Source organism: Tursiops truncatus, chromosome 1 (genome assembly GCF_011762595.2).
Source record: "Tursiops truncatus isolate mTurTru1 chromosome 1, mTurTru1.mat.Y, whole genome shotgun sequence".
NCBI classification, from domain to species: Eukaryota; Metazoa; Chordata; class Mammalia; order Artiodactyla; family Delphinidae; genus Tursiops; species Tursiops truncatus.
Window position 1 is genome coordinate 146,477,627 of NC_047034.1, and position 17,408 is coordinate 146,495,034.

Here is a 17,408-nt window from a genome sequence, read left to right on the forward strand (position 1 = left end):
ATGTAGGACTGTGTGTTGTTGGTTTAACCTGCTCACAGCAATAACCATCCACTATTAAGCTCTGAATGTCTGTCTCCCCTGAGTCCTCAAGAAGAAGATGAGTAATGGCCAAATAATTGTTCAGTCTCAGGCAGAGAACGAAAAAAAAAAAATCACTACTGTTGCATGGTAGGATGATAAATGCCAAAAAATTTTGAGATGCTCAGGCAGCATGACACAGCACTTCCCTATCTCTTATCCTGCTATAATGTCCAAGGGAGTTAGGAGGATAGTGGGGGTTGGGGGCAGAAAGGCGGACACAATACTATTTATTAAACACTCCTATTTTATATCAGGTGCTACATTGTGACGTGGGGACACAGAGATGGTTGTGACCCAAACCCTACCCTTCAGAAAGTCAGTCTAACACGGAGAGATAGACATATAAACAAGTAAAATAGCTTTAAAGTTTTCTTTTTGCTATACAGGCTACTGTTTGGTCAGAAAGGAGGGAATGGTCAATTCTGAGGATGAGTGAAAGAATTTCAGAGGAAGTAGTGCTTCAGCTGAGTCTTCAAACACGTTTTCTGTAGGTCAAATAAAGAACGGGTTCCTCATGCTTGAACAAAAGGCTGAAGGCTTAAAACAGCTACACTCTGCTCTGGGTGTTATAATATAGAAGCAAGGAAGAGTTACAGTAGTAACAATGGCTAACACTTCTAGTGTATAATAAGAACTAGGTACTGTGCTAAATAAACTACAGAGATGATTTCAACAAAGAATAGTATTCCCATTTTACAGACGAGAAAAGTAAGGTTAATGGATTAAGATTCTTTTATGAAGGCCACACATGAAATAACCATGAAGAGTTTTAACTCAGGAATACAGAGCCCCAGTTTTTATGAGCCACAAATCAGAGGGGTGAGTGAGTGACAAGATCAGATTTCAGAAAGATTTCCTCCAGCCACCGTGGAATGGATGGGATGGGAACTCATGGATAGCAGAGAGAAAGCAGCAACCCCGTTAATCAGAACAATAAAAGGGAGGCTCTCTAAGCAATGAGGGTTACTGAGGATCAGCACTAGAGCAGAGGCTGCGGGAATCGGTGTAGGGGGGTAATATTTGATAAATATTTGAAGAGACAGTTCTCAGGGCTTGGTTAGACGTGGTCTTCCGTGGGCAGCAGCTAGAACCCTTACTCTGGTTCAGGCTTTAAGGGCAAGGCGGAGGCGTTCGGGTTTGGAAGTGATCAAAAGAACGCCTCAAACCTCGGCGGCGCGGGGTGGGGGGTTGGTAGTCCGCTAGGCCGCCCCCAGCGAGAGAAATAGCTGAGTCATACTGGCGGGCCGCGTTGGGTCGGGGCGGTGCTCGGGCCAGATCCCCCCCCCTTACCTCTCCCCCGTCCGCACCCCGGGCCCGCCCTGACTCTCGCGAGAGCCTTACAGGCTATAAAGGCCAGCGCCCGGCGCATGCTTTGCGTGTGTGCTTCCTGACTGTTCTTTGTGGCTTGTGAGGAGTGGTGAGTACATGGGCAGCGCGGCCTCTGCGTACCGCTACGCCCCATGTCCCCCGTTCGTCGCCTTTTACTCCTCCTCCTCCTCCCCTCCCCCTCCCCGGGGCCTGCCCAGCTCAACTGGGGTTCTTTGACGGAGAAGGTGGCCGGGCGAGGTGGCCCTCACGTTGGACCCCCTTGTGGGTGCGGGGACGTGGTTGAAACCGGAGGCTAAAGGCGGCTTGAGTATCCTCTTCCCCCGGCAACCAAGGCAGAGGGCGCTGATTGGCTTGGCGTGGCTTGGTGGTGATGGGGCCTCCTGCGGGTTTGTGTGTGTGGGAAGCTTCTAGAGTGGATCTGCAAACTGATTAGAAACTGAGGATACTCGTCCGTCCGTCGTGTATTAGGGGGAAAGGCTGTTCTTGGTCCTGAGCTGTGACTAGCAGTGGAGCTTCAGATATTAAGATTCCGTTCTCCGTCTTTAGTTCTCTATCTGCAGAATGGGTTTGTGGTGATCCTAAATGCCCTCTGTGAAGACTGCGCACTCTTCTGCTGGTGTTTTCTTAAGTGCTAGGGTGGGGGTGATGATGGGAGTGGCAGAGAGGGTACCTGAAGTGAGTTTTTGGGGAGTGGCTTCCTCCACAGAAGTTCAAGGGGAGATTTCCTGAAGGGAACACACCGACTAGAAGTCCAGCAGTGAGTTTTTGGGGAGTGGCTTCCTCCACAGAAGTTCAAGGGGAGATTTCCTGAAGGGAACACACAGACTAGAAGTCCAGCAGCTTCCCATCCCCCACCACTGGTTGTGCTTTAGTGGTCTTGGGGGCCCCCTGGAAAATCAGGTTTGGACAAGAAAGCCATTTATGTTAGGGTCACATCCTGTGTTTGGTTGCCAAGTTGCTTTGTGCCTTGCTGGTTGGTTTTTTGGTTTGCTATTAAAGGTGTTAAGCGGTAAAGTTTGTGGCAATCGATGCTTACAACGTTTCTTTTGGTTGTGGTATTATGAAGCAAGAACTTGGGGACTTGAAAAGTTAGTTTCTTGGCGCTTTCAAACTGATGGCTTACTGGGTTAAATCTTAACTTCTTATTTTGGTCTTGACCTGGGTGAATTCAGTGTAACATTACTCTTTGGCAATAAATTGACTCTTGTTCTACTTATTATTGCCCCAGAATCTTGGCCCCGAGGTAAGAAACCCATTTTTGAAAGGACTTCTGGGCCTTAAACACAACACCTAGAATTTTGAAATAGAGCCGATGCCATAAATCTTGGTTTTGCGTCTTGAAAAAGTTGGATTGGCTTTAGGGTGTGTGCTGTCTTGGGCAAATCTACCTGGAGAAAGGTCAAAGTGTGCTTACCACATTCTGAAGGCAGATGGAGGTGCAGTCCAGGGAAGGGGCAGCATGGCAGCTTCTGGGAAGCAGGTGCTCAGTGTTAATGGCATTGTGCATTTGGGTCCAGGTTTGAGAGTTTCCACCTCTTTCTGTCTCTGCATGTGTGTAATGAAAGTACAGAAGAAAATGTAATTGTACGAATGATGGTTCAGGAACAGTAAGAGTTTACTCCAATTGATAAAGAAATTTCCATTTTAAAATGAAAACATAACATTGTAAATCAACTGTACTCCAATAAAAGGTAAAAAAATAAAAACAAAAATAAACTTCAGGGGCTTCCCTGGTGGCGCAGTGGTTGAGAGTCCGCCTGCTGATGTGGGGGACGCGGGTTTGTGACCCGGTCCGGGAGGATCCCACATGCCGCGGAGCGGCTGGGCCCGAGAGCCATGGCCGCTGAGCCTGCACGTCCGGAGCCTGTGCTCTGCAATGGGAGAGGCCACAACAGTGAGAGGCCTGGCGTACCACAAAAAAAAAAAAAAAAAGGCTTGTTTCTAATTGACTTCCTCTTATCTTTTCCAGCTGATCGCAATATGTCTTCAGGAAATGCCAAAATTGGGCACCATGCCCCCCAGTTCAAAGCAACTGCTGTAATGCCAGATGGTCAGTTCAAAGATATCAGCCTATCTGACTACAAAGGTAAGAGTAGTTAGGTTCATTAATGTGGAATTATGTTACAATCTAGGGATGGCTTGTTCATTTTCTGTATCTCTTGTCATATTTTTGATTGTAAAATGATTTTTATATCTCCTGTGTCTTCAGGGTAAGAGGCTTTGTCTTTCTATTGAATTGAAGTGGTGATTATCATCAGTGAACACAGGGTAGCTATCCTAAGTCCAAACTGCTTCTGGAGAAAGCACAAGCTTCATTATGTCTGGACATATATCTTTATTATTTTCCCAGTATTGCTCCTCATTATATTATTGGAGATATTCTCATTATCGTGTTATAAAAGGCCTTCAACAATTTAAAGTCTCAGAGCTAAAGTCTTTGGAGCTGTGAGACTGTATATTCAGTTCAGTTTAAGAAATATGTGTGTCATGATTGCTGTATTAGGCAGAGGGCTTAGGCACATTCCCTTGACTGTTTTGCCCCCAGAGAAAAATTGGTGTCACAATTAGAATAACTCTCCTTTCTGTTAAATAGTTTCAAGTAGACAGCTAGCAAGTTCTAATGAGGTTCTTTTTATTTTGCAGTCATGGAGCAGCAGGGTCTTCTGGGACAATTGAAAATAGAAATTCCTTAGAATGCAAACCTGAAACTCAGGTGTCAAGTATACCTTTCTTGATGGTGTAGCAGTTGGTTCCAAGAGTCAGCTTTTGGGTAGAACCTGTAACTAGGTTTCTTAACAAATTACACATATTGGTTGGAATGAGAGCAGATAAGTGGGGCCCTATGGAGAGAAGCTCCTGGCAAACAAGGTAAGTAGCACCATAGGGAGGTGACTCTGGCTCAAGGGCAAAGGCATGAGGTTTAGGAAGAGCTATTGTGTTCCCTCCAGGGCTTGACCTGCTGTGTAGCTTGTTAGGCAAAGCCTCTGAGGAAGGTTGTTTTCTTCGGTGAGTGTGTTTATAGTGATTTTGGCTTTCAAAGTGAATGTCCAAAGGATCTGCTTGTTTTTGACTTTCAAACATTGTTGCTATCTGGAAATAAGTGAATATTTGGAATTGTTCCAAATAGCTCAGCCCATTAGGTATGGTGAGAAGCTGCCCTCAGGTTGAAGATCTAGAATACTTCAATTGGTAATCAGAATGAGTTTCATAAAATTGCAACTAGAAATTCTGTTACCTACCAGGAGAAGTTTTGGAACTTTTGCCTTATAAATTTTTTTTTTGCTTGTCCTGTCAGGCTTGTTTGAAACATATCTGTGGTTATTCAGGTGATCACTTAAACCTTAGCCATCAGAGACTTCCCTGGTGGTCCAGTGGTTAAGAGTCCCCCTTCCAGTGCAGGGGACGTGGGTTCAATCCCCAGTCGGGGAACTAAGATCCCACATGCTGCGGGCATGCTGTGGGGCAACTTAAGCCCGTGCGCCACAACTACAGAGCCTGCACACTACAACTAGAGTGAAGCTCGTGCACACTGCAGGGAAGATCCCTAGTGCCGCAAGGAAGACCCGCTGCAGCCTAAATAAATAAACAAATAAACAAATCTTACCCATCACATTACTGTGGTTCCTTGTGGAAGAATTGCAGAGGTTCTGACTTTCTCTTGTTGGTCTTACTGCCTTGCAGCAGAGAATGCAGCAATTCGGCTCTTTCTGGGCACTGATTATATAAGCATTGGCATTAGATTGTCCAGTAGATAATTGCGTCTTTGCTTTTTTTCTTCACTGGAGAACTTGGTGTTTGTGCTAATTTTAACTATCCAGAGATCAAAAATAGATGGAACAGTGTTTATCTGTAGTTGGCAGCTAACATGGAGGCAGGAAAATAAAGCATGGAAATGAAGAACTTTTTCTTGTGGAAGAGGTTCTGACAGTAGGTGCAAGGAATCTTCTCTGTTGAGCATCTTGGCATTTTAACAAATGTGTCTGCCATCATCTTGGAAAGGCTGCTTTTTTCCATAGGAGAATGTCTTCAGGTTTACATTCTCTATAAGGCAAGGAAGTCTGTTTCTTTCCTTTTTTTTTTAAAATACATTTATTTACTTATTTATGGCTGCGTTGGGTTTTCGTTGCTGCACGCGGGCTTTCTCTAGTTGCAGAGAGTGGGGGCTTCTCTTGTTGCCGAGCACGGGCTCTAGGCGTGCGGGCTTGAGTAGTTGTGGCACGTGGGCTTAGTTGCTCTGCGGCCTGTGGGATCTTCCCAGACCAGGGCTCAAACCCGTGTCCCCTGCATTGGCAGGTGGATTTTTAACTACTGCGCCACCAGGGAATTCCCAGGAAGTCTATTTCAAAGGCTAACTTGGGCTTTTTTATTTCCCCCCAGGAAAATATGTTGTGTTCTTCTTTTACCCTCTTGACTTCACCTTTGTGTGCCCCACGGAGATCATTGCTTTCAGTGATAAGGCAGAAGAATTTAAGAAACTCAACTGCCAAGTGATTGGTGCTTCTGTGGATTCTCACTTTTGTCACCTGGCATGGTAAACCTCTTGGTCCATTTGGCATGGAGATTTTTTGTTTTTCTTTTTTTAAAATTACTACTTTTTTTTTTTTGGCTGCGCTGTGTGGCATGTGGGATCTTAATTCCCCGACCAGGGATGGAACCTGTGCCCCCTGCAGTGGAAGCGCAGAGTCTTAACCACTGTACCACCAGGGAAGTCCAGGCATATGGACTTTTAAATTAAGCAGCAACTGGGACTGGGAGGCTTTGGCAATAGACTTTCTCAAGTATTGATTTCTGGCTCATAGAAGGAGAACAAATGCTCTGACTTGTTGTTACTACCTGGCAGCAGAGAAAAAGCAGCTTGGATTACAGCTGAGTGTACCCTGGTGACCTTAACTGTCCTCAGCCGGTTATTTTACTGCTGGAAAAAGTTTGAAGTTTTCTGGGGAGTAAGATTAGGAATGTTGGACAGGAGAAGGAATAGTTATAGTTAATGCTTTTGCTACACAAGAGTTCGAATGAATGTATGTGTGCTTTTTGCTGTAGGATCAACACACCCAAGAAGCAAGGAGGACTGGGACCCATGAACATTCCCTTGATATCAGACCCCAAGCACACCATTGCTCAGGACTATGGGGTCTTAAAGGCTGATGAAGGCATCTCATTCAGGTATATACCTGCTGGGGGGCTGACAGTCATCAGGAGAATTATCTGATTGGCTGAGGACCTTTTATTTGAAAGGTAGAGCCCTGATCTGTGGAGTCTTTTTTCTTATTTCATTTTTTTTCCTGTTGTATTGAGAAATAATTGATAGACATCACTGTAAGTTTAAGGTGTATGGCATGATTTCATTTCATTCTTTTATGCTGGGCCTAAGGGGAAGGCCAGTGCAAGTGTGGGAGACCAGCCTATTTCCATTTCTTCTCTATTCTAAGAAAGCAATTTCTAAAACTGTACTGTCTTTCTCAAACCTTTAATACTTTTTTCCAGGGGCCTTTTTATTATTGATGATAAAGGTATCCTTCGACAGATCACCATAAATGACCTTCCTGTTGGCCGTTCTGTGGATGAGACACTGAGACTGGTTCAGGCCTTCCAGTTCACTGACAAACATGGGGAAGGTAAGTCAGTCTGCCTGGTGACAGGACAGCGGAGTGGGAAAGATGGGAGGAACAAAGTCTACCAGATAAAAGGGTGATTATGTCTCTTCAAGAAGTTGCCATCTCTGAATTATAGTGGGTTGTGGGGGTGGGGCAATGGAAAAGCCTGGGGAGGAGAATATAAAGGCTTCTTGTTCCAACCGCGTATTCCCAGCTTCTGCCCTGATCACTTAGTATCGCTCACTGCTGCAGATTCAACTTATTAAAAGAGTGTAGGAGGATCCCATAGGGTGTGTTAAGGGCGAAACAAAAGGCTGGGAATCACACCTAGACATGAACCATGCCGCTCTTGACAAGTGTTTACTGGGGGGAGAGCTTAATCCCTGTAGACCATATTTGTTTCATTGGGGTAATGTCCAACCAGTTTTGGAAAATGAAACGAAAATAGGACTAAGATAACTTATCCAAAGACAGTAGGTAGAAACAGTTAATACATTTTTATCTTTTAAAAATCCATTCTGTTGGTGCAATGTGGTTGTATTTGTAAGACTTATAATCAACAAATACCAAACTATATATATGCTCAATATAAAAATTTTTCTAAGGAAGGAGGGGTTAGGGCTGAAGGGTTTGAGATGAAATACCAAGGTTCTTCGTTAGAAGTTTCAGGATGAAAGACGATGTTCTTGTGAGTCTGAACATGACCGAGTAGATTCAATTTACGGTTTTTATCTAGCATTTGCTAGAGTGCAGGTCTTTCTTACTGCTCTAGCCCTTCTCTCCTTATATATTCTCTCATTGCAGTGTTTTGATAAAGTCCTGAACTACTTGCTCCCAGCCTTTGAGTTTATAAGGCTGTAGCTTTTGACAGCTCCCCACTTCTGCCCAGTGTAGTTGTTGCTTGGAATGAGATAGCCTTATCCCAACTGGGTTGAGTTTTAAGAACTCGGCTCCTCCATCTGCTGCAGGTGCTGGGTATGTAGGGGGAGGGGATCTTGAACCCCACCCCCACCCCAGCTTAATATGATTGAGGGTAAGATGGTTGTGATCAAGTGCTACTGATATCAAGTGCGCAGGTGGACTTGGACAAATTTCTTGTCTTATTACATCTCATTTTCTTTCTCTAGAAAATAAGTAGTTCTGACTAGCTCTCTAAGGCTCATTTCAGCTCTGATCTTGTGAGTTAAAGGAGGTGGAAGTTAAGAGTCTGGATTAGTGGTGTTTTTTTGGGGGACCCAAAAGTGCTAGCTTGACTAGAGTGGAAGGCTAATAGGTAATGGGAATCAGAAGGCACCATTTGCAGAAGCATGTGTGGGCTTTACTCTGGATTAAAGGAGCAGACAGCTGCTGAGACTGCCCCCTGGTGGAGAATGAAGTTCAGTACAAAGACGGAAGGCACTGTGGAGTGGCCAAGTCGGCCCTTTACTGGACTTTGCTAGGACCTTGCATAGACTCTTGAACCCAAGCTTTCATGACTCTGTGAAGCTTGCTTCTTCACACTCTATTGTTCTCTGCTGCTTCCCATCCCATTAGAACAGGCACAGCTTTCTGTGCGCAGCCTTTTATGGCTTATAGTATGATAGTTCCCACTTGAGAGCATGTAAATACCAACCAGGCAGTCTATATGACGTGCTGTCATGTGTTGTTTATTTGACAAATAACCCCGCATTCCTATTTTTTAAATTGAGATATAATTGACATATAACATTATATTATTTTCAGGTGTACAACATAATGACCTTATGTTTGTATATCCTATGTTCCTATTTTTACCTAAAAATTTTTTTTGATCTTGAATTTTACACTTTTTTGCGGGGAAGGGGTCTTTAAGTGAACTACATTACATTTTAGCAGAGAGAAGGGTGGAACTGACAATTTCCATAGAGAAATTTTTTACTGAAAAAATCCTATATTCCTATTTTTAAGGACAAATAAACCAATATTTAAACACAGTATATATTCATAGTTAATGGTGGAACTGGGATCCAAATTCAAAGCCCTCTTTTTCTTAGGTAATTTCAAATGCTGAAAAAGTCATTGTTTAGGGCCTTCTGTGTTGGCGAGAGTTGTGGTACTTCAGCTGCACTTGAAAGCTGGTAAATGTGGGACTCAGCCAGTTCTTCTGGGCTCCATATTGATTCTGAAAAACCAGCACTGTTGGGTATGAGTGAAACATCCAAGTGTGGATCTTTCTGTCCTGTCATTAGTTATGGTACAGTCTTAAGTGCCAAGAGGCTTTAGTGCCAAGGAGACTAAATTGTCAAGGTCCTTCTTTCTGGTTCATTATTCCTCCTATCTTTGTATCATTTGTATTCCTGGACAGAAGAATCTTTGGTCTCCCTGCTGGCAAACTACAGGGTGGCTCTGGGTCTGGTCTCTGTTTTTATGTTGCTTTTTATTCTTGGAAGCTTGTTTATGCTTAGGACCTGTGTTCTAATCCTTTGGTGCCACTAAAGCTAATGACTGTGTCACAATCAAATGGAGATTTTGTAAAGCAGCTGGGTTTGCCATTTAGTGCTTGTTCCCTCCATACCTTGTTCCCAGACTGCTGTTTGCAGTGTCTGACATCTGAGGCTTTGACATCCTTGGACTGAAAGGGGCTTCCCCTCTCTCACCTGAGCAAGTGAGATTTTTGCTGCTCCATTACTGAACTTTGCTGACTACATGCTTCCTAGAAGACTAAACAGCAAATAGAGTAGAAAATCAGAGATTGGTTCCCTTGCCTCACTTTCCTCAGGTTTGCCCAAGGAGCATTGCTAACTTAGGATCGTTGGAAAGGTTGAAAGGTGCTTTTCTGCATAAAGTGTGCGAAAGATTCAAACTTGGACCTTTTGCTTACCAAGGTATAGCAGGCAGTTACTTAGTGAAACAAGCAGGACCTTCTGTGGAGGTTGTGCCCCTTATTTCAGGCATTCTTGTTTGGCAGAGTTAAGGAACACTGAGAAGGAAAACTGTTTGCTGCTTTCAGATCTCTGAAGGGCTGCTAGAGGGAAGAAGCAGCTTAGTGTTAGGGTTTACACAGTCCTAGCTTTGTCATTTTTTAGCTTACATTTTTCTTGGGTATGGGGGCAAGTCACTACCTTAATCAATTTTTATTGTGGTTATATATAATTTACCTTTTTTTTTTTTTTTTTTTTTTTTGCATTACGCGGGCCTCTCACTGTTGTGGCCTCTCCCGTTGCGGAGCACAGGCTCCGGACGCGCAGGCTCAGCGGCCATGGCTCATGGGCCCAGCCACTCTGCGGCATGTGGGATCTTCCTGGACGGGGGCACGAACCCGTGTCCCCTGCATTGGCAGGCGGACTCTCAACCACTGCGCCACCAGGGAAGCCCCTAATTTACCTTTTTGAGTGCATAATTCAGTGGCATTAATTACATTCACAGTGTTGTACATCTATCACCACTGTTTCTCTTTTTCATCATCCCAAACAGGCAGTAGTAACCATGAAGCAATAACTTACCATTCCCCTTTCCCTCCAGCCTTTGGTAAACTTCTACTTTCTGTGTCTATGAATTTGCCTATTCTAGGTGTTTCATGTGAGTGAAATCATATAGTATTATCCATTGGTGTTTGGATTCTTTCACCTAGCATAATGTTTTCAAGGTTTATCCAGGCTGTAGTATGTATCAGAACATTATTATTTTCAAAGGCTGAATAATATTCCGACACACACACACACACACACACACACAGAGTTATGTGTATCCATCTGTTAGCAGGTTGTTTCCACCTTTTGGCTATTGTGAATAATATTGCTAAAATATTGGTGAACTGGTGTCTGAATCCTTGTTTCCAGTTACTTTGGGGCTATATATAGGAGTAGAATTGCTGGGTCACATGGTAATTCTATGTTTAGATTCTTGAGGAACTGCCGAACTGTTTTCCACAGCACATGCACCATTTTACATTCCCACCAGCAATACCAAGGGCTCTTTACATCCTTCCCAACATTTACTTTCCTTTTTTTTTTAAACTAGCCATCCTAGGGGATGTGAAGTGGTATCTCATTGTAGTTTTGACTAGTGACGGCATATTTTCATATGTTTATTTGACCATTTGTATATCTTTGGAGATATGTCTTTTTTCAAGTCCTTTGCCCATTTTTGAATTGGGTTGTCTGTTGAGCTGTGGGAGTTCTGGATTTCAATTTTGGCTATTAATCCCTTATCAGATATGATTTATAAATATTTTTTCCCATTCTGTGGGTTGTCTTCACTCCATAATGTCCTTTAATCTACAAAAGTCCTTAATGTCAATCAAGTCCAATTTACCTTATGTTTTTTACTGTTGTTTGTGTTTTCAGTATCATGTCTAAGAATACATTTCCAAATCTAAGGTCATGAAGTTTGACCACCCTGTGTTTTCTTCAAAGAGTTTATGGTATATAGGCTGTTGATCCATTTGCGAGTAAACTTTTTGTGTATGGTATGAATAGATGTCCAATTTCATTGTTCTACATGTGGAAATCCAGCTGTTCCAGCACCATCTGTTGAAGAGCATTTAAGCTTATTTTTCAAAGGTGCATTTTTGAAGCATACATAAAATTACTGAGAACACATGAATACCCACTTACCTACTACCTACTGTTAACAAAATCGTAATATTTTGCTGTACATGCTTTAGACAGATTATTTTTAGAACAAAGTATAAAGTTGAAGCTGTTACTTAATTTCTTTAAATTTCAGTTACTCTGTGAACAAATTAGGTATCATAGTAATTAGGGCTCTGGTGAGGATTAAATTACATATTTATAGCTTTGAACTAAAAGGCTGAATGATCTCAGACTGCAGGGTAGGTTTCCTGGTGCCTGAATGTTGCTCTTTAGGGCTCACATTTGGTTTTGAGGCATCCACTTGTCCTTGGGAGGGTGGAGCTCACCACTGATCAGGTTATTAATTAGTATCCTTTCTTTTGCAGTGTGCCCAGCTGGCTGGAAGCCTGGCAGTGATACCATCAAGCCTGATGTCCAGAAGAGCAAAGAATATTTCTCTAAGCAGAAGTGAGCACTGGGCCATTTTAGGGCCAGGCTGCAGTAGGTGGCCATGAGAACAAAACCTCTTTTGTACTATTATCATACTTAAAACACAAGACCTTGCACTCAGCCCAGATGTGGTGTGGGACAGGACAGGCCTTTCCTGCAGGGGCTGGGGAGGCCAGGCTTTCTTCCTCTGGGGGGAATGGCCTGAGCTGTATTATGGGGCAGGCAAACTGATGTGTATAGTAGTAGGTTATCGCTTTTGGTCTTTTGTAGTTTTATTAAACTTGAGCTGAGACCTTGTTGATTCTTCATTTCAGGGGGGACATTAGCCTTTGAGTGTAAGAGGAATTTACCTTTTGCTTTTCCCTCTTTAGGGGAAAATGAGGTGTGAGAGTGTCTCAGAATCAGGAAATTATATTGAGGGGAAATGCAAGTACATACAGAGGATGGACCTCGAAGCAAGGTGTTTCATTTCACCATATCTGGAGAAGAGCAAGGCCTCCTACTACAGTACTGGCCAAGGCACTGCAATTTTTGCTATAGGCTGGGTTGCAGGTTAAGAGCCCAATGAGATTACTGACATTTACTTTTACACTACTGGGAGGGCTGTATGAAAACCTGAAGCTTGGCCTCTTCTGATAAATGCCTGGTACTGGTTCTGTAAAAAGATCAGAGTTAGAGGCTTCAGTACCTTTGGAACTAAAAGGGGGAGGGGGAGACAAACACAGCGCTGGTGTTCATAGGGTAGGTTTCTGTGTCAAAAGCACAGTGCTGAGCACCTCTTGGCTTCCCTGGGTTTCTATCCTTGATTTAAGGGTAGTTCTTATTCTCATATCATTGTCCTGAGGGAGGGTTGTCAGTGGGGCAAAGGTGGATTCCTCCTGGGCTCTTGAGGCTAGGGCAGATTCAGGACTGAGAATCCTTCTGTATATCATGTGGTGCCCTTCTAGACACCTTCCAGACACGGCTACCCCAGCCTACCTACCCCTCCAGTATTCAGACAAGTACGAACTATGAGCGGCAGTATAGGATTCCTGGGGCCTTTAATAATAGCTTATTATATGCCAGGTACTATTTCATATTTATTCAGTCTCCATAAGAACCCTCTGAGGCAGGTACCGTTATTTAGGGGATAGTTGCTTCTTAAACCCTGTAACAAGTAGCATCTTGAAGCACTGCAGAGAAATGGTAACAGGTAATAATCCCACATTCCAAGGCAGGTGGCAAGTCTGGATCTGCTTTGGTCTTTTGACCAAACTTCTTTAAGCCTTGTTATCTTCATTTAATATCTCTACTATAATTCTTTATCAAAAATGATCATCTTGTACCCAATAAAATCTTGTCTAGCCAAATAAGTCCCAGCAGGTGCAACTGTCATAAATGAGGATCCCACAGGGGAGGGGAGGGTATCAAGGGCCAGAGGATGCAGGTGGTGAGACCCTGGGGCTGAGCCAGCCTCTGCTGGGATTCTGAGGCTTCCTGGGGATGAATGTGGTGAAATGAAGCTCTTGGGATGTAGAGCTAGGCTCCTCTGAGGTCTGGGCCAAGCCCAGTAAGGCCAAGCGTTGGGCAGGCGGAGTGGAAAAGTAGGCCTTCTGCTCTTCTGAGTAGCGCTCCTGAGGTGGTACAGCATCCCGGTAAGTCCAGTCACGCCAATGGAAGTTGAAGCGTTCAAGCAGGGTGATCCGGTCAGCTCTTGCAGGTACACAGTCGAGGGGCTTTGTGGGTGGCAGATCTGGCACCTCTATTCCTCGCAGCAGCACGACCCCTCGGATGGCAAACCAGCCCCCAAATCTGGGATGTATGCACACACCTGATATGTGCTGGGGAGTGGGTAAAAAAGAAGACAGTCATGGAGGTCGTCTTGGCACCAAATCCAGCTACCAGCAATGCAAGCTAGGTTTGTTCACTTACTCATTCTCATTTCTCATTCTGAGTCTACATGTGAGCCTCTGTCAGTCCTTGACTGGACTCCTCTATTCCCTCTCCTGGCAACTTTTTTCATGAAGTCACTGACCACAAGGAAACGTTCCTTGAGCTGAACTTCAGCTTCCCAGTCTCACCACTCTAATCACAGCTCTGCCCCCTCCATTCTATCACAAAGACTAAGAACAGACTAGTTCTCTGTGTCCCTAGGAACCAGACCCCTGACCATGGTGCATCTTTGTCCTGGATTGTACCCATCAATTCCTTTACCCAGGGGAGGTGGAAGAATGACACCTGAAATCTTTTTTTTCTTTTGGCTGTGCTTCGCGGTTTGCGGGATTCTCAGTTCCCCAACCAGGTAATGAACCCGGGCCATGGCAGTGAAACCCTGGAATCCTAAACACTAGGCCTCCAGGGAACGCCTGGGACTTGAAATCTTGAGGGATTTTCCTTTCCTTTTCTTTCTCAGCCCCTATTCATTAATATTTACCCTCTGACCTGGGTTCCCCAGGGGTCAGACTCCACATCCTGTCGTTGGTAGTAATAAGCTGCCCCTGCCACATGGGCTGCTGTCTGGGCCAGAATCTTGGGGCGCCGGTTTGGGTGTACCTCGTAGTCAGCGATGATTTCTACTTGCATCTCTGGGAGGCTCTGTGATAGAGAACGAGATGGAAGCTTTTAGCACAAGAAGAATCATGACCATGTCCAACAGAGCCTTAAGTTGTGTTAACACGGCCCTGTCCTCAGAAGTCATGTTTAAAGGGGAAACATGATCTTAAACTTGGAGTGGGGCTGGGGGCTCCAGCGTGAAGAAAGCAATATTGTGTCTAAGAGGGCCCATGTTTGAAGGGAAATACAGTCTTGTTCAGAAACCTTTATGAGGGGTGACTTGGCTCTGCCCTCCGGAGGCCCAATGTGGAGGAAGACATGGCCCAGCTTTGGGGAGACCCAGTGTATGTGTACGTGTGTATATACATGTAAAGTGTGTAGTGGGGGAGTATTCTGTCCTCAAAAGACCCCAAAGACAGCATAAAGCTTCCAGGTCTAGGGCAAAGAAAGGTGAGAGATGCGTGGGGAATGTTGGGCTTATTCCCATTTCCCTTGGAGGCCAAGGGAAATCTGATCATATAGTTGTCCATCAGTGAAGGGTGAGTGAGACTGGTTTCAGACCTGGGGGGCTGCTAGAGGTGGTGGCCAAACCCGGGGTGAGAAGGCAGAATGGGGAGAGATCACATTGTCAAGGCTGGCTTTAGGATACCCTTCTGCCCGGGAAGTGGCTCCTAGCCCTAGGCAGGTCTAGATCCTGCACTAAGCTTCAAGGAGCTGGAAGCAGATGCAGGTTTTGAAGCTGGGGAAGGCTACAGCCAGCGTTGCTCACCTCTCTAACACGGCCCAGGTGGTATGCCACACACTGGTCCACAGGGTCAGTCAGTGGTTGGAGGTGGCAGCTCTGCAGGAAGGGCTTGAGGGCCCGGTCAAACATGGCAGGTGTGCTGAGTACCAGGAAGGCCAGGGTAGGTCCTGGCAGGGGCAGGTGGAAGGCTGGAGGCAGGAGTGCATTGTACCATGCCACCTGGAACAGAGAAAATTCAGGCCACACAAGAGGGCCAACTTAGGCCTTAGCCAGGCCCATACCTTAGCTTTGCATTCAAGGCTTCATGCATCTTGCCCAGCCTCCCTCTTATTCAATCAATGAAATTCTACTGATGTATGATGTGTGTTTATGGGGACGCATCTGAATCTGACATGGAGTTACAATAGAGAGGCAAAGAATTCATAAAAAACTAAGGACAAAAAAAATTGATTATATTGTGATTAGTGCAATAACAGAGCCAGTGAAGGCCCTCTGAAATTTGAAAAGGCTTGGAAGCTGAGTCTTGAAGGCTAGGAAGGAAACTTACAGGCTGACGTGGAGAGGGAGAATCTGGTATGTGTTTTAAATAGGTCCCAGCATAAACAAAGAGGTAAAAAGTGCAAGGCATAGTTGGAGAATAGCAAATTGTCTAGTTTGACAGAAGTGAAGCATCTGTAGAGGGGAGCAGAGGGAGAGAAGCCTGGAGAGATCAGTAGGAGTAAGACTGACTGGCCTTGAATACTACCAATTTGAGGAATATGGGTCTAATTTGGTGACAATGAGGGGCTAGCCATTGAAGATTTAAGGAGTAAACTGACATGATCAGTTTTAGATCAGTCTGGCTGCAGTGTGGAGGATGGAATGGAGGTAAAGTGACAGCAAGTAGGTTACTGCAGAAATTCAAATGATAAATAGTGGCCTGGACCAAGAGCATAGATGGGTTGAATGGAAGGAAATGGATCTGGGATAGGAGACAGATTGCTAAAGGTCTCAGTGGCTGATTGTATGTGGAGCTAGGGAGGTGAGAGAAGGAGGAGCTTAGGATGATTGGCAGGGCTGTATATGGCACTGTTCAATACCATAGCTCCCCCTATCCAGGCCTACCTGATTGCACCAGCTAGGCATCCCCACTCTCCCTCATACCTGCCATCCACCACTACTACCTCAACACCTTTATTCAAGCTCTTCCTGATATTTGGGATGTACATAACCTTCCAATCTATCTTTTCATATATAGTTCAACTCCATTTTTTCCAGGGAAGCCTCTCTGAGGCTAGATCCAACCTACTTCTTCCTCTATAATCCTCTCCCAGCACTGCTGTGTGCCACTCAGTGGAAGGGGTGGAAGTGGGCTGCCTCGTAAGCATCAGGCAAAAGGCTCAAGCTGAGTTGACTTAGCTTTGTTTCCAAGCACAGGGTTCAGTGCAGGGGACACTGGATATAGGGAAATGGACCTATGGGAACAAGGGTAGGTGGTGATGCCAGACTTCTGTGTCAGGCAAGTGTATAGTTTATATACCCAGCCCAGCACTGGTGACTGGCAACATCATGAATGTAACCTTTTATTGGTAGATGGAACAACCCAGCCAACTGTCTGCTTGCTCAACACCATGAATGCCCTTCGCTAATCAGATGACCAAAATTCTAGCCATGCAAACATTCCAGGCCTTGCCCTCCTCCCAACTCCTTCGGGAAGCTTCCAAAATGACTCTGGCCCCACAGTACCTTTCTTCCTGTAAACTACATAGGTGACAAAGCCACAGAGTTACTGGATCATATGGTGTCTCCTATTCATCAATCCGGCATTGTATGAGGGTAAAAGGACAAACCTGCAACAGTTCTCTACCCGTTTAGCCCAAGCGCCCGTTGAGACCCTGTCCCGATACGTCAAACGAACACGGGGCCAGAAGAGCTCGGGAAAGTTCAGAGGACTCCAGGGCCTCACGCCGGTGGCACCGAAGCCAACCATACACTTCGCCCTAGCACCACAGTAGGGATAAACCAACCTGGAAGGGGTAAACCTCGAAGCCGAAAGGGCACAACGTGTCCTCAATCTTCTGCTTCAGCTCTGCTACTTGCGGCTCCATAGCGCACGCTACACGCTGAGCCTGCTGGGGAATGGAGTCTCAAGGTAACTCGGGACGT

The 17,408-nt window shown here is 45.0% G+C and overlaps 2 protein-coding genes across 4 annotated transcripts in view; one reads left to right on the forward strand and one right to left on the reverse strand.

The window, feature by feature from the left end:
* Window positions 1-12,278, forward strand: part of PRDX1 (peroxiredoxin 1) — a 44,859-nt gene extending 32,581 nt beyond the window's left edge. The window contains exons 1-6 of one of the 2 annotated variants that reach the window (XM_004326232.4): window positions 1,372-1,498; window positions 3,380-3,496; window positions 5,788-5,941; window positions 6,451-6,573; window positions 6,895-7,025; window positions 11,923-12,278. In XM_004326232.4, coding sequence (XP_004326280.1) covers window positions 3,391-3,496; window positions 5,788-5,941; window positions 6,451-6,573; window positions 6,895-7,025; window positions 11,923-12,008 — 600 coding nt within the window. In that variant the 5' untranslated portion in view covers window positions 1,372-1,498; window positions 3,380-3,390 and the 3' untranslated portion in view covers window positions 12,009-12,278. Of the gene's footprint in view, window positions 1-1,371; window positions 1,499-3,379; window positions 3,497-5,787; window positions 5,942-6,450; window positions 6,574-6,894; window positions 7,026-11,922 lie in introns of those variants that run through there. The other variant, XM_019937898.3, reaches the window with a different exon arrangement.
* Window positions 12,279-13,002: 724 nt separating this feature from the next.
* On the reverse strand, window positions 13,003-17,406 carry MMACHC (metabolism of cobalamin associated C). 2 transcript variants are annotated; one of them, XM_004326235.4, is made up of 4 exons: window positions 17,270-17,406; window positions 15,288-15,482; window positions 14,408-14,560; window positions 13,003-13,806 (listed from the first exon to the last, which is right to left on the reverse strand). In XM_004326235.4, the coding sequence occupies exons 1-4, from the start codon at window positions 17,348-17,350 to the stop codon at window positions 13,393-13,395; spliced, it is 843 nt and encodes a 280-aa protein (XP_004326283.1). In that variant the 5' UTR covers window positions 17,351-17,406; the 3' UTR covers window positions 13,003-13,392. The 2 variants fall into 2 exon arrangements, with proteins under 2 accessions (XP_004326283.1, XP_019793456.1); XM_019937897.3 differs by lacking the exon at window positions 17,270-17,406 and adding an exon at window positions 16,989-17,142.
* Window positions 17,407-17,408: the final 2 nt, after the last annotated feature.

Bases quoted from the DNA above. Each gene is read 5' to 3' on its own strand.
- MMACHC (XM_004326235.4), bottom strand. From the start codon at position 17,350: ATGGAGCCGCAAGTAGCAGAGCTGAAGCAGAAGATTGAGGACACGTTG. The intron at 15,483-17,269 runs GTTGGTTTATCC...TCTCTGTTCCAG, and splicing joins TCGAGGTTTACCCCTTCCAG to GTGGCATGGTACAATGCACT. The intron at 13,807-14,407 runs GTCAGAGGGTAA...CCCACTCCCCAG, and splicing joins CTGACCCCTGGGGAACCCAG to CACATATCAGGTGTGTGCAT.